The 16,467-nt window shown below is 40.4% G+C and overlaps 1 protein-coding gene across 4 annotated transcripts in view; it reads right to left on the bottom strand.

Annotated features, from left to right (window-relative positions):
• LOC149207365 (bifunctional protein FolD 2-like) overlaps window positions 1–16,467 on the bottom strand; it is a 165,026-nt gene that overhangs the window by 1,260 nt on the left and 147,299 nt on the right. The window contains exons 4-7 of one of the 4 annotated variants that reach the window (XM_089395697.1): window positions 16,144–16,380; window positions 15,822–15,989; window positions 15,550–15,727; window positions 14,876–15,010 (exon numbers count right to left, since the gene is read on the bottom strand). In XM_089395697.1, coding sequence (XP_089251823.1) covers window positions 15,557–15,727; window positions 15,822–15,989; window positions 16,144–16,380 — 576 coding nt within the window. In that variant the 3' untranslated portion in view covers window positions 14,876–15,010; window positions 15,550–15,556. Of the gene's footprint in view, window positions 1–14,572; window positions 15,011–15,121; window positions 15,728–15,821; window positions 15,990–16,143; window positions 16,381–16,467 lie in introns of those variants that run through there. The other 3 variants (XM_089395698.1, XM_089395696.1, XM_089395699.1) reach the window with 3 other exon arrangements.

The raw sequence follows: 16,467 nt of genomic DNA, 5'->3' as shown, positions 1-16,467 counted from the left end.
CCAATCCAATATGAACCAATCTGCCATTGCCAATATTCCAAGTCAGTCCATCCCTAACAAATGCCAGAGTTTTGAGGGCCGCCTGCCATACCATTGATATATTAGTCCTGTCCCATGTAGGGAGCCTAAGCCAGTCAAGAATATGGAGGGGGAAGATATATTTATGATAGACAACTTCGACCCATATATTTCTCGAAGAGAGTACGTTCCATCCCAATTTGGCAGCCAGAGCACAAGAAAATGTTTCTAGTCTTTTCAGTCCCCAGCGCCCCCATTTTTTAGGAAGTGCAATCTTTTCCCAGATTTCCCAAGCAAATATGTGCCCTTCTTTCTTTCCCCTCCAGAGGAATCTACAACACAACTGTTGTATCCTACTGATGATTCCCTTTGGAATCCAAGCAAGTGACATCCAGTATACTGGGGTGGCTTCCAGGACTGATTTTATAAGTATAAGTCACCCTGCCCTGGACAACCATTTATGGTGCCATATATTTAGTCTTCTTTCAATTTTGGCCACCAACCAAACCTAGTCTACAATCCGGTAATTTGCAGGTTTTAACCGAAAACCCAGATATTTAAGGCCCTCATTAAACTGCAGAGTGGTGAATGGGAATTGTTGCATTGCTGAATGTATCTAATTAGGAGTGCAACCAATGGATGATAAAGTGGATTTATGATTGTTGCACTCCATTCCAACGACAAAAAAAAATGATCGAAAGGCAACTGCAAATGCAGTGGAGTCCCCTAGTGATCCATTTAGAAAGATGAGAATATCATCAACAAATAGCAAATGGGTGAGGGTGCAGTTGTTGATAATCTTGATGTCAGCCTGTCTGCCTTGTCTTTGGTCCGCAATAATGAGTCTGCTTAGACCTTCCATGATTAATAAGAAGAGAAGAGGTGAGAGGGGGCATCCTTTTCTAAGGCCCCTTTCCACATGGAAGAAAGTGGATGCCAAACTATTGATCAGTACACTGTATGAAACATTGGATATGCAACACATAATCCATTGAATAAATGATAGTGGAAAGCCAAGATGTGCCAACAACATCCCAATATAGAGCCAGCTGGTACGGTCAAAGGCTTTAGCCAAATCAATATTGAGAATCATCCGTTTGAGTTTCTTGGATTTAATGGAGTGAAGGGCCTCATGTGCAGTGCCCATAGCTTCATGAATGTGACGATGATCAATAAATGCAAATTGCTCCAGAGAAATGTGTTCAGGTAATATGGGCTTGAGGAGATTTGTAGTAATCTTGTAGATACAATTACAGAGCGATATAGGCCCAAAGTCACTGAAAGTTCGAGGGTCACTAGTCTTGGGGATAATGGCAATAAATGTAGAGTTAAATGTGTCATACATTTGCCCACTCGATCAGAACTATTCAATGATCTAAAGGAGCTCGTTCCCAAGTATATCGAAATATGCAAGATAAAATTCTATTGACTAGCCATCGAGACTAGAGCTCTTGTCCTTCTTGAACCACTTAATAGTAGCCTCTAACTCCCCCATGGTAACCAACGCAAGTAATCCCTCTCTTGTTTCATGATCCACAAATCTGGGAAAGTGGCCTGCCACCCTGATGATCTCTGCAAGGTTAGCCACCAAAGGTGCTCTGAATAATCTACCAAAATGGGAAGTACCAAGGGTTGCCAATTGATGGAAAGTCTTTGCTTGTGTGCCATCATCATTCGCCAGATGCCAAATAGTGTTGATAACCCATCACCCATTTGCTACATGATGGTAGAACTTGGTATTTTCATCGCCCTCCAGTAACCAGATGGCCCAACTACGAAGTCACCATGTTTCCTCTCGGTCCTTCAAGATTCTATTCCGGTCCATTTCAAGTTTGACGAGTCTTTCTTTTGCCACAGGGGAAACAAACCCTCGACTTTCCTCATCCCCCAGATGTTCAATCTCCAGTTTTGTGTCCCTCAAGATCTTCTCATCCTTAATCATTTTTCCCTTGCCCATACAATAGTTTTCTATTTCAGGGTTAGCATTTTATTGGAAAATACTTCAGAGGCCGATTGTCCCAGTGGGGGAATGCAAGTCTTCCAATGCTTAGTGACCATCTGGATCAAACTATCATCTTTGAGCCAGGTCGAATTGAATTTATAGGGTGCCTTAGGTTTTTGGTCTCCACAAGAAATTTCAAGATAGATGGGCTTGTGATCCGACAAACCCCCAAAACCCACCCATTGATGATATCCGACAAATCTGGCACATATATTTGCAATATTTCATCAGCACCCATCTTATACCCTTCCGGTGCCATCCCCTTACTCAAGAAGTGAATAATATCAACAAAATGATTATCCGCTATGTGCATCGTAAAGAGCTGCGCATCTGGAAACCCTTCCTCCAGATTATTGGGCTCCTCTCTTGTTTCGATCTGTGAGTGATGATCAGGTCCCGTATTTAACCTCTCTGGCTTCACAATTACTTCAAAGTCATACTCTTGGAATAGTAGCAACCATCTGCAGATCTTCCCCCCCAACACAGGCTTATTGACCAGGTATTTCAAAGCAGAATGATCCGTGTACATCTTAAAATGCCCTTCTAACAGATAATGCCTGAACTTTTGCAATGCGTACACCATGACCAATCCTTCACACTTAATCGTTGAATAATTCTTCTCAGCCTTTGATAATTTCCTACTGCCGAAAGCTATAGGATGGTCCATTTCTCCTTCACCATCTTGTGTTAACACTGCACCCAACGCAATGCAAGAGGCATCCACATGTACGTGAAATTCCTTTTTCCAAACAGGAAATACTAATATTGACGCAATGACCATTTTTCTTTTCTTTTAATACATCTAAGTTTCACTTACATTCTTCATCCCAACAGAATGTTGCGTCCTTCTTCAACAATTTCTCCATGGGTGCGGTAATTTGGGCATATGCTTTGATAAATTTTCTGTAATATCCTGTATGTCCCAGTGTCGTGTGAAACTACTTAACGTTCCATGGGGCCTCAAAATTCACAATTACTGCAATCTTTGTAGGGTCCACCATCAGCCCTTGCTTGCACGCCACATGACCCAGCAAGATTTCAAAGGGAACACAAAGGATGCATTTCTTCAAATTCAACGCGATTTGGTATCTGCGACATGTATTCAACATCAGGCGCAAACTTTCTACATGGCACTTTACTAATCCGAACATTGTCCAGTCATCAAAGTATACTTCCAGGAACTTATGAATGAACTTCTTGAATGCTGTGATGACTACGTGAGAAAATATCGCATGCACATTCTTGAGTCCAAACGACATCACAATGTATTGAAAACAACCCCATTCTATTGCGAAGGTCGTTTTGCTCCTATCCTCAGGTGTGATCTTAATCTGATGATACCCTAAAAACCCATTAGTGAACGAGTAGGCATCCTTCCCTCCAACATTGTCTAATACTTCATCAGTAAACGACGTCAGGAATTGATCATGGACACATGCATCATTAAGCTTCTGCAGATCTATGCAAATCCTTATCTCGCCCTTCTGCTTCTTCTCTTAAACCACCATCGGGCTCACCCAATCATATTCTTCAACCAGTTCTATGATGCTTGCTTCCAACATCTTATCCAGCTCTAGGCGAACCTTTTCCTTGTATTTAGGATTAAGGCAATACGACCTCTGTTTAATAGGCTTCGCGTCTGGCTTCAAAGTGATATTCATAACACCCAAATCACTAATTATGCCCTTCAAATTTGAAAACTTGGTAGGGAATAGATCTTGGTATTTGTGGAGTAACTCAACAACTTTATCCATAGTAGCATCGTCCCAATAATCTTCAATCTTTGCAAACTTCAGTTCTGCTTCAGTACCAATGTTTACTTTCTTTGTCTTCAATGGCGCGGTGATGTCCAGGTTGTCTATTTGTGGGTTCTCAACTTCACGATGCCCTTTTGCCTCTGGAATATTAATTTTTCTCAAATCTTCATCCTTCTCTTCAGTGGTCACATTATAGCATTCCAGCGCATGGGGCAGCTAGGTGCTCCAGTGTGGTTGGATCCATTCCACAGGTTCTTGCGGTGTTCTGAATATAACTACCTTAATCTCCTCTAAAACTTCATCGATGTCGGTGAAGATATCTTCAAAGCTGAAGGTCAATAAAAACCCTTCCCTCAATATATCCCACTCTGTAGTGCCATGGCAGAGCTTTTTTTCCAGATAACAATTCATGGGAATTGTATCCAAAGTATGGCAAAATTTGTGTATCCATTCTGGCTGCGGTTCTATCCCCCATGCTTTAGTCCATTTTGCTAGGTGATCACGTGGATCATCCTTCATGTTATATTTCTCAGTCAATCGAGTGTTAGGACGCCCAAACCGTAATCTCATCATTCTTCTGTAATCTCACCATCCATCAAAAATATCTTTATGCGTACCCCACCATTGTGTAGTCGTAGTGCGCAGGGCCAAGTCTAATGCTTGGAAGCAGTGATCCTAAGGGACTTCACAATAAAATGCATGCAAAAACTTATCTCCGTCAGTTAAACCATCATAATAGGGTAGTTTCCTTACCTCCGACGAGAGGCAACGCAATGACTTTGTCATCATATTGCATCACAGTGTAGATACTTCATGCAAATGATTATGCCAATGCTCCAACTCTTCATCCGAATCAGAGGTGCAGGAACTCTCCTGATCCCATGCAATCACTCCATCTACTATTGGATTGATCCAGTCCTAATCTCGCACTGTTATTTTGTAGATTTGATCTAGTTCATCCTCACTTTCTTCATAATCACAGATTGGTTCAGTATAGCACGCCCCTTCTGCAGGGTCCAACGGTACTACAACCCGAAGCGATTTCCTTTCAAATGACATTGTCCTCTTCTTCAAATTGATGACCCCATTCATATCAATGGCCTAGTCAATTCCCAGGAGCACAGGGTATGGATTACTGTCATCAACGATCTCTATAACCTCAAAGTCAGCCATCGCACTTGCACCTTCTATATCAATGGTTACCCCATATAATCATCCCATAGGGATGATTTTCTGCTAGTTCGCCATTCTGAGTTGAATAGGAGAACACTACAGTGCAAGTCTCCCCATCCTTTCCCATGTTTGTTCCGAAAAAAAGTTCGCATCAGATCCTAGATCTAAGATGACCTGATCCATCTCATAATCACCTATCTGCACGGTTAACCTCATCTTGCGCCCGGTTCTTGCCTTATGTTTGCCAATTTTTCTGACCACTCAGTGTCCATCAGGGATATTCTCTTTACCGACGCATTTGTTTATTAATTCTTGCAGACCTTCCACAACTTTTCTATCGTGCAAAAGATTTATGCAGGTCTCAAAACACGTAGTAAGCACAGAGGGATCAACCTCTACAGGCGCGCTGGTTTCTTGCACCTTGTCCTGAGTTCCTGGGGTGGATGCCCCAATGAAGCTTTTCCTAGCCTCCATAAATGTTTCCTTCATGCAATTCAGATCAAAACTCACTTCCTTCTCTGGGGCCTTGCGGACCCATCCATCCTCTTCAGGTTTTTTTACCTTTATCATCGGCAATCGTTATTCCACTTCTAAGAACTATATTCACATTTTGATCTTCCTCATGGGGCTCAACTCTCATCATTTGTAGGTTCTGCGTAGGTTGCTGAGGCTACATTTTCTTCTCTTGCATTTTAGCTATCATCACCGGGATTCTTCTATGGTATGGTCAAACTGGCTGCAGTATTGACACGATGGGCATGTCTGATTCTAACACTCCCGCACGTAGTGCCGTGGCTGTCCACAGTTGTAGTAGATGACCCGACCACAGCCTCTACCAGGTCCTCCTCCTCCTCGACCTTGTCCTCATCCCTGATAACCTCCGTGCACCCCCCCGACGCCCTAATCTAGAGGCCAAGTTTCTACTTGCATCTGGTATGTAGGTGTTCTTTCCATCATCAGCTCATAGCTCCGATAGTGGTTCTCAACATTTCCCACAGATTTGCAGAAGTTACAGAACAATTGTTGACGTGTCTAGATGAACTTTTGAAGAAAATGGAAATTGTCCATCACATGTTGTCCAATAACCTGAAAAATAGAGCACCATGGCGCAACCCCCATGCTCGGCCCTACTGGGGCTTCCGACTTTAGGAGAATTGGTCCCCCTCCTGTAATGTATTCATGAATATGGGACAATGTTCCTTATCGTGCCCCTGGCTCTTGCACTTTAGACTCTAGACTTCCGTGCGCACCTTTGGTTTAGTCTCCTTGTCTTTCTTCAAGCTCTGCAATTCTAAGCAGAGGCTCTATAACTAAGAGTGGATCTGCTGTACCCCAAGGTCACATCCTGAATAGGCGTTGCATGCAACCTAATCACGATTTCCAAGGCCTTCGCCTATGTCCCTATCTTCTATTGCGACAGAGAAATCCTCAGGTGGGGCAAAAGCGAAGCTATAAACCATTCACGATGCTGACCATTTGTGAGCTGCATGTTAGCTTCTCGAATCTGACACTTCAAACTTTGATCTAATTCCCACGGTGTCTCATCGACCCTCATCATGATTTCTTTAAATCCAACCACTAACTTTGAATCAGACTTCAGCTTACTAAACTCCTTGTTTAGGGCTGCCCTAGTTTTTGTCAGCGATGCTAGAGGATTATCAAAAAGATACTTAATATACCAAGTTAGCACGCGATCCTTTAGAGAAGTAACCAAATGTGCCTTCTTTATATTATCATTAATAATCTATTGCGCTATCCAAACAACATTCACAACAAACCAAAGCTTCTCTGTATCTTCACTCCCGATGCCCTTGAAAATCAATAGCTTCATTGTGTTCACCATGTTGAATGGTGGTGGTGGAGGTGGAAGTGGAGGTGTGGGCAAAGGTGTATGCGGTGGAGGTGTAGGTGGAGTGGATGAATGATGTGTTCACGGAAAACCCTGTGTTATTAGCAAGACAACACTCCGCGGTGAAGTCTGCACCGCTCCTTCGTCGTCGCTTGAAGGAGGTCCAATCAACAGACTATATTCTAGACCTGATCTCTCTTGATCTCTAAAGAGTCTTCCACTTCACGTATCTCCAAACATAAAGGCAATGGCATAATCTGTTTTTCACATAACAACATTTTAATCTAGGTATTCAAAGATATTAAATACTTACCTCACAGTCCTTTAAAAGATCGTCGCTCCTCTTCGTTGTAGCTGACTGATGTATCAACTGTAAATTCTGTGACAAACCCTCCCAGAATCTGATTGAGCCAATGATCAACAACCCACACGATCTTGTTTTCAGAGGCTTCTAATCATCGTACTAATTCAGGAGTCCACACTATAGGATTATCAAGCTTCCACCTTCCTTGGATGTCTGTCAATTTAGCCAACCATTCATACAACTCAATGGGGAAGGTGCAGAAGAATATCTCGTGTATTTATGTATATAGATACTTGTTCAACCATTCTTCTTTTGAAAGGTGCGGGTTCCTGTTTTCTTGCACCACGAATTCGTGAATATTCCTATCCAACCACTTTTAAATTTCTTTCTTGATCTTGTGTTGTTATATGATAGCAAGTTCACCAAATTTCCAGGTAAATTCCAAATGCATTGGTCATGACGTATATTGTCAAGGAAATTACAAAGGGTGGCACAGTTCAACTTGTGACGCTGAATGGTGAACCTTTTCCGGGAAAAGTGAATGGGAGCGGGTTCAAGCTGTATACGGGGGATCCTGCCCCTGCGTAATGACTACATGAATGCATGACAATCTTAGTGCTACAAGAAGTTGTTGGGTCAACAAAAAGGTATATTTTCTCCTCAGTAATTGCTTTATTTCGTATTTATCTTTACACGATTATCTCTGTTTATGACCAGAAATAAAGGAAATTACAATTAAAGTTGGATGAAAGAACTTGGTAACAATTTAGATAAATTTGGCACTAGAAACTGACTTTTTACTATCCTTGTGTGCAGAAGACGCAAATTGGTCAATTGCTGTTCAATTGACAGAGTAGCACCAAGCCGTAAAAGGGAAAGACAACGTTCGACGCAGGCAAGGCAACGAGAGACTAGGTAGACCAATACTATTTCATAACGGAATCAGATTATGTATTGCGAAATCCTCAAGATCTCCTGATCCTGAGGATTCACTTTTATCTAGTTTCCTCTCTTAGTGTTATAGAAGGCCGAAAGACAAATGAAGTTCAGCGAGACTTATGTAATGTATAATCATTTTTTTTGAGACATATTCGACTGTTACTTCAGTGATGTTGTAATCTGGTTACTCATATTAATAAAAGACTGTGTTTGATCTTCACTTATATTATGAGTATCCTTTAAAGGAGGCTTCTAGCGACTTTGGGCCCAGTCAAGAGAAGTTATACTGCTTATTTGTGTTATAATCTTTCCATTTGAATGTTTATTGATTGTTAATATTCAGTTAATATTATTTTGCTTATTGTGAGGATTGACGATTCCCATTTATATTTCTGTTCATCTTGATTTATATTTAGCGGTGTGACGTATCTGAATAATGCTTTGATTCGATTGGTTACATTAGTTTCAGAATAGATTGTTGTTCTTTCTGAATTACAATACCATAGATCTTAAAGGTAGTGTTAATCCATTTCCATGATTGACTGATGGAAGCAATTGGTTCGAAGTCATTTATCGTATTTAATTGATTGTTGTTCAATTGAGAATTTCCATTCAATCGAGATTGCTGTTCAATTGAGAATTGTCGTTCAATTGAGATTGCTATTCACTTAGGATTTGCTGTTCAATTTTGATTTGCGATAGATTACATTGTTGCTTAGTTGTTACAGTTCTCTGTCTTAATCGAAGAAGTTATCTTTAATTCCATTTGAAGATTGCCAAGCGTGATTCTTTGTATTCGCATTGAGATTCATTTAGTTTTGGAATAAGTATACGAGATTATAGAGTGTGTTAAGAGTTCTTTCAAAGCTATTTTCCCCTCAGTTATTTCTTTAAGAGTTGTGTGGCTTAAGTTGAAAAGATAGTTACGAGTGATTGCAACGATTTACCTTTAGCTAACCTCTGAATTCACTGCATAGATTGTGCTGACACTCTTGAGATAAAAAGACATACCTCGGGTAGACAATTAATGTAGGAATTAAGATTGCTTAAAAAAGAGACATCTTAATGAGCCAACATTTTGGCGCCGTTGCCGGGGAGAGTGTTTCAAGTGATTTCCTTTTATTTTGCTATGAAAGAATTGGGTTTTAAAAATGGAAGGTAAGAACCTGCGTACCTAGCAAGTAAAGTGCTTGCTTACCAACCTGCTTTCCAGTGAAGGCTTAGAGGTTAAATAAGAATTGGTTTTTATGAATGACTAGGAATAAAAAAATAGAAAAAGAGCAAAATCCCCCACCAAAACCCACAAAACCCAAAGGATTGGTGAACCTTGGGAGAACGACCTTTATAGACGAAATTGTAAGAAAAGCAGAGTCTCAAGCGTCAATAGGATTCCAGGCAATACCTGGAAAAAGTTCTATTGTTATCCCTCAAGCAGTAAGCTCACCATCTACAGCTTACGTTGAAGATTCAAAGCCAAGTTGGAGGATCATAACAGAGTCTTCAAGCTACAATAAGTTTACATTCTGATCCTCTATAAGAAGGAAAATCTTGTAACTTAAGAGAAGGAAAAGGAGAAACCAGTGGGACTGCTAAGGCAGAACCACAGATGTCTGAACAAGGATCTCCTGAGATCCCAGATCTAAGTAGCGCTGCAAAGCCAGCTCGGGTTGTTGTGATAAATGCCCATCCCGATAACATTTTATTCAGAGCTACTTTAACGTCATCTCCAACTCCCCATGTTTCTTGGAGCATAATAACATCAGAACAGTAATTAAGGAACAAAGTTTTAAGTGTAAATTTTTTAGAGGTACTGGCAAACCTCGGCAATTGAAGGACAACACAATCATTTAGTCACTATGGTTGGGGCTTTCACTTCTCTAAGCGCCCCTTGTAAAGATAATTGTTTCCCATCAGCTATGTTAATTTTTGCTCTTTGTTGATCCTTTGAGAGGTTCGACTTTCTTCCTTTGGTCTTTCATTATACAGTCGAAGTTTGAGGGTTTCCCAACCCACCCACAACTCCTTGGGGAATATCCTTCTTGTCTTGTGGACAAAGGTTATAGAAGGATTTCTCAACAATTTTCTCAATAGATGACACAATCGCATGGTCAACAAGTTGGGTTTGGACCAAATGAATAGTCGGGATTGATGTAATGATACTATCCAGGGCAGCAGAGACATAATCAACAGGCAAATTTTCCAGAGTAATAGGCCTGGAAGGACTAGGCCTCGGGAGCGAATTGAGCAAAGATTGAAAGGATTCCTGAATAGAGGTAAGGGGAGTAGAGACAGTACCCTCCAGCTGCGATGCAGGGACGGTAGCACCCCTCACCTCTAGGTCTTTGCGAATTATCTCCTGAGGTTGATCCTGCTCCTGCACGCAGGGACAGTAGCACCCCTCACCTCCAGGTCTTCGCGAATTATCTCCTGAGGTTGATCCTGCTCCTGCATGACCACATTATCCATCTGCATGTCCTGGTCTTCCTGGATTTCCATCGGCTCTTGTTCACCTTCTTGTTGATTCCCCAGTTCCTCTGCTTGTGCCAATTCCTCCTCTTCAGCCTGAGGATGTTCTACATTTCCTACTCCTCTGTGTCATCTTCTCCTTCTGATCCCTAGAGGGAAGTCCCATGCTAGATGGCCATATTTATGGCACCTGTGACAGCGAAAAGGGAGTTGTTCGTAATCGATGATCTGGGTGTGGGAATAATCTTGGAATTGTAGATGAATTTCCTCAGCCAATCCCTCCCGTGGATCCAACCTTACCAAGATGCGAGCTAAACTCTTGTCCCTTATTTCCATTAAAAGACATGTCTGCCTCTAGGAAAATTCCCAAAGTATTTCCAATAGCTCTAAACACCTCCTCCGTCCAAAAATGCAGAGGGAGTCCCGGAAGACGAACCCAAACCGAAATCTTAGCCACCTTTTCTCTCTGAGCATTGAAGAGAGGATTCCACCTTTTGAACAAGATTGGCGCTCTCCCAAAGCGCCAACTTTGCCTCATTACCCATTCTAGGGTTTCTCCTTTGTTGAATTTGATCATAAACCAGCCCCTGGCCAGTGTGGTCATTTTGACTTGTTGGTCTGAGGCCTCCCTCCATGCTTTTGATATCCACCATGATATGTAGTTTGCAGAGTATTTCTTCCCCTTTGCTCTCCCAACTAGAGTTACTTCTGCAGCTTCCATGACCCTATCGATCTGAATGTCGACTCCAAGAACCAAATTTGGACATACCGCCTTTCTCTTGATTAACTTCCCTTTCTTCCTCTTTGCCCCTAAATTCCTATTTCTCCCTGCTTCCCCTGCCTCCGGCTGATCCTCCCTCTCATTGATTCCTTCTTCGGAGAGCGGCCCTAACCACGTCTACACTACATAGTTCCAATTATTGATACCTCTAACTTCTATGCGCTGCCCCCACTCTCCAGAGTTAAGGGTTTGATCCCTCGCTTCCTGGAGCATTGAACCCTGGAACCCTTCTTCTACAGGCACAAGACTACCTCATTTGTTTTGTCCTTTGAATTCCATCGACACTTCGACTATGTCTTCAAAATATGCCCTGAAACCCTGGAGCGAGACTTCACCTGTCACTTCCTCTGGGATGGAGTTTTCAAGGAAGTTAAAGGACTCTCCAGCCTTCTAGTTTAAAGGGCACTTGCATGCAAGGGTATTGTCTAACCTTTTCCCCTTAACAGCTTCCGATTGTCCCAAGTCCACTACCAAGCATGATTTTAACCCCTCATTTCCCCTAAAGCTACTACTAATGACAATATCTCCCAACCCTCTAGAGAACAGACCCGATGCATGAAAATAACCAGGGTTTTTTAAGCTTACACGGTTTTCTGTCATCGCATCCACTACACATCCCGCCATAAGCGTCGTTGTCTCCCGACTCTCATGGAATTCCTTGTCTGAACCCCAGACCCCCGCCTTTGAATCACTATGCATACCATCTTCCAAAACCCCTAAATTGCCATCCTGGCTCCAATCAACCATTGTGCCTCTCTATTTCCTTGTTGACAACCTACTTGGACGAATGACCTTCGGTAAATTTTGTTGAGTAAGTTCCAACCCCCAAACCGACAAAATATCCTCCGGTTTGGGCTCCAACTCGACACAATCCTGATGGTTGACCATTCCTCCTATCCCTGTCTGTAGGATAAAAACTCCACCGTAAAAAAATTGTTGTTTACCTCCTTCGACAGGAATGTGCAGCTGCGGGAGGAACATGAGAGAAAAAAGTAACAAAAAGTGTAAACCCCTCCCTTGCAACCACCCTACCCTGTAACATTGATCCCTATCTGCATCATTCCCTAGGCCAACTATGTTGACAAGTACAGCCCATGCGTTGGCTGGGTACTGCCGCCTACCGCAAAGTGTACAACCCTCCCTGCAGCACATCTTCCTTCCCGCTGACACCCTCCCGGTTTGGTTTTTCCACCATCGCTCTCCATAATCTCCACCTAATACTTCAGATTGATAAGGCCATTAAATTTCTCTATAAATTTCAAAGTTTGATAAGGCCATTCAATTCCTCTCTAAATTTAAAGTTTGATAAGAACACAAAATTCCTCCCTCTCTAAATTTCAAAGTTTGTCATTTGTTTTATGATTCAATATAAATATGAAATTATATTGCAGAAACCTTAGTCCTTATAGGTGTTTATTCTTACACCATTACATATACCTAGGTTAAAGCAATCCTCAAGATTCTATTTTATACATCTCTAATGAAATGAATGAATTGAAAGACCCCCCTTTTACAACATGAACCAATGCATAGACTGCATTTTGTATTATTACATTATTGTCTTTTGGAATTGGATTTTGCCTTCACGGCAATGCATATTTTGGCATTCTAATCGTAGGTTGCATGTGAACACCCTTCTAAGAAATTTCTTTAGGACCACTTTGGTGATTTTTCCAGTTATGCATATTTAAATTTTTCCCCTTTATGTATATTTACTTAGTTCAAACATAAGTTGACATACTTTGAATTCTCACATAAAATAAAACAACGAGTATAAAGATGGCATACCGTATTGGAAAATAGTAAGAGGAATGGTGGAACATTACATAACCTATAACATAGGTATTATTATTTTCAGTTTAACATGGAAGTGTGCTAGAAAACAACCAAAGGAAAGAGAGGAAATTACAACCTAGACAAGTCATGCTCTTCTAACTCACGCATAGCGAGTGAACTAGAACATAGTGAACAGGTGAACAGAACATTATAAAACTAAACTACAGGACAAGGTGTCATCTCCTTAAAATATTCTCACATAGAGGGTTCAAACTATTGTTCCTTCCAATGGAATCTGAACATCTAAAAAGTCAATAAATAATATCAATTATGGGTTTGAAATTTCACAAAATAAAAAGTCCAAAAAACAAGCACATAATATTGATGTAAGTATTCTGCAAAAAAAAAATCTGAGAAGTAAGAAGGAAATAAGTAGATTGACACCTTCACAATTTCTATTAAGTATGCAAATAATAATCCCCTATTGTTACCCAAAAAAAACTCGTTATAATTACCAAAAGCCCTATCACATTGTTAGAATCAATGTGAATATAGTAAGTTTATTGATTTCTTATACTTCAACAATTTTAATAAAACATTTCATATAATATTGAAGTTGCTTGCGATTATATTATTACTTAGAAATCAAATAATTAGATAATATTTTACAAAACTGAAATTATGATCCCACCCTCTTCTAAAAATAGTTAGAACATGGTATCCAAACATTAATAAAACATAGACTGGCTCCCAAAAAAAAATCCCAAAAAGATGTTCTAACGTGGAATAATCAACATTTCATATTTCATAGGCCACTGTTTCATTATGTGTGGCACATTCCACGTTAGGTTGACAACTATAAACGGAGGTTTTGCATCAAAGACACAACACAAACATCAATTAGACAGCGAACGAACATGGATTTAATTTTTTTCTACCATGGAAGAGTGGTTAATTTTTTTCTACCATGGAATTCCACACTTCGTCGATGTTGTTAACATCAACTTGGTGTCAATTGTATGTCAGTAATCGACCATTAATGAGTGTATAATGGAAATTTGTCCATGTACTCACAGTGGGGTTTTCAACATTTAAGCCATGTTTAAATGTCAAATATCCGAAATAACTACTTTGACATACAAACGACGTTAAAGAGATTCATAAACAACATTTATCAGCCATTTTTATGTTGATTTTGCGTCTGGTTTTAAGTTTTAACCCCAAATTGGTAGTATCTAGCTCCTGAGCATAATATTAAACTCCAATCATCTGTTACAAATTACAACATATTAATTACAAACGTTGGCAACCTCGATCAAACTGGTACAAATTACAACAAATTAATCGGAAATGTTGGGAACCTTGGGCAGACCAAAACTGGTACATAACTTATGTATAGAGACAGACGGCTAACTCTTGTGTCTGCCATCAATATTAAATCTGCTACCATCAAGTCGTACTGATAACACTGATAACACAAATTGTTGTGAATAAATTAAAACTAGAGTAAGGAGTATGGGAACGTTGGCCTGATGAAAAATGGCATATAACTTATAAATAGACAGCTCAGTGATAATAGAGACAGATGGCTATTCCTAGTGCCCCATCCATTTGTATGTACCAACATGAAGATCTGCTACAACCATGTCATACTGATAACATATTGTTGGTGCGAATAAGTTATACAACTATAGTAAGTAGTATAGCTGTATAAACCACCAGATTAATTAACAAATTGCAGATAGACTGTTTTCCTCACTTGTCAATTGGGTTATCTTGGGTGGTCGGGCAGAATGGCTGTTATTTTCTCCACCCAGGTTCAAATCTTCGCTAGTGACATGATGAGCTTTAATGCCTTGATAGATATTGTTGTAATGGCTTCGTGTCTATTAATATTGTTGTATTGGCTCCATGCCTGCACTCTTGAGTATACCTGTGGGCTGACCTGGTACGAGCAAACTGACTTTAGCCTTAGGGCTGAGGGAGAGGCTGATTTCTTTCCTCAGAAAAAAACAAAACAAACAAATTGTTTTCCTCACACTTAATCAGATACAGATTAACAAACCGTTGTCTTAATATTGACTGCCTGTTAACTCCATTAAGTACAATATAATAATGCAACGGTTCTAGTAAACATCACTAACTATAACACGTCCGTTCAACCATATTGATGACGGAAAGTCACATCTTCACCAAATTCCCCATGAGCACCCATAGAAAATAGCAAGACAAAATGCGATTTAACTTTTTTTCCATTGAAATCAGAGGAGCAGTAACATAATACACGCACTTCCACTACATAGACAAAGGTATGTAAGCTTAAGTGACCCTATGGGAAAGTTGACCTCAAACTGCAAAAATATATCTCCCGAAAAATATTTACCCTGTAATTCTACTGAACCACAGCTCAACATCATTCCTGAAACTTTAAAAATTTTGAATTAATTTAAATTGTAACTCCCTTATTAAAGGATTAGATCGAACCTAAAACTTAAGGGAGGCCATACGCTCGTTTTGCTGAATCTAGAGTATTGGACAGAAGCATTGCAATTGTCATTGGACCAACTCCACCAGGTACAGGAGTTATTGCTGAGACTATTCTTGAGGCCTCCTCATAGCAAACATCACCAACTAATCGGTAACCTCTTTTGCTATTGTGATCCTACAAAGAAACAGCTAACTCTAATTTGAGCTCTTCACTGAAAACCATCTTATAAAGTCACGGTTAAGAAGAGATTAGAAAAAATTTGCCATACCTCCACTGAATTTATGCCAACATCAATCACCACAGCTCCAGGCTTCAGCCAGTCACCACGAACCAAATTTGCCACGCCTGCGGCAGAAACAACAATATCTGCCTCCCGAGTAATATCTGCAGCATTTTTGGTGTAAGAATGCACAATAGTAACAGTTGCATTGTGTCTCTGCCAAACCAAAGATGATTAGAATAAGAAACCTGAAAGTAGGATTATTCAGAAGAAAGAGAAGATTCATAGAAACAGTAACCGTGTCTATAAAAATACCATAGCTATTGTGATGAAAAATATGACTATCACTGTCGCACGAAAAAGGACTTACCTGCAAAAGCATAGCAACTGGTCTTCCAACAATATTGCTACGGCCTATCACAACTGCTCTCTTTCCCATCATATCTATATCAGATCGAAGCAACAGCTCTATACATCCCTTCGGTGTACAAGGGACAAATAGAGGCTCTCTCCCTCGCATAGCAAGACGTCCTATGTTCAAAGGATGGAAGCCATCAACATCCTTCTCTATGCTTACAGCATTTAAAATCTTCTCCTCAGAAATATGCTGTCCAATAGGCATAAGTGTCAGAACTCCAGAAAAATAAAGTAAATTAAAAGACTAAAGTTAGCAATTGAACATTATATTAAGATA

This window comes from Pinus tabuliformis, chromosome 1_2 (assembly GCF_031772625.1).
Source record: "Pinus tabuliformis cultivar Carrire ecotype Pingquan chromosome 1_2, CPIR1, whole genome shotgun sequence".
NCBI classification, from domain to species: Eukaryota; Viridiplantae; Streptophyta; class Pinopsida; order Pinales; family Pinaceae; genus Pinus; species Pinus tabuliformis.
This window is presented reverse-complemented; position numbering and strand designations above follow the sequence as displayed.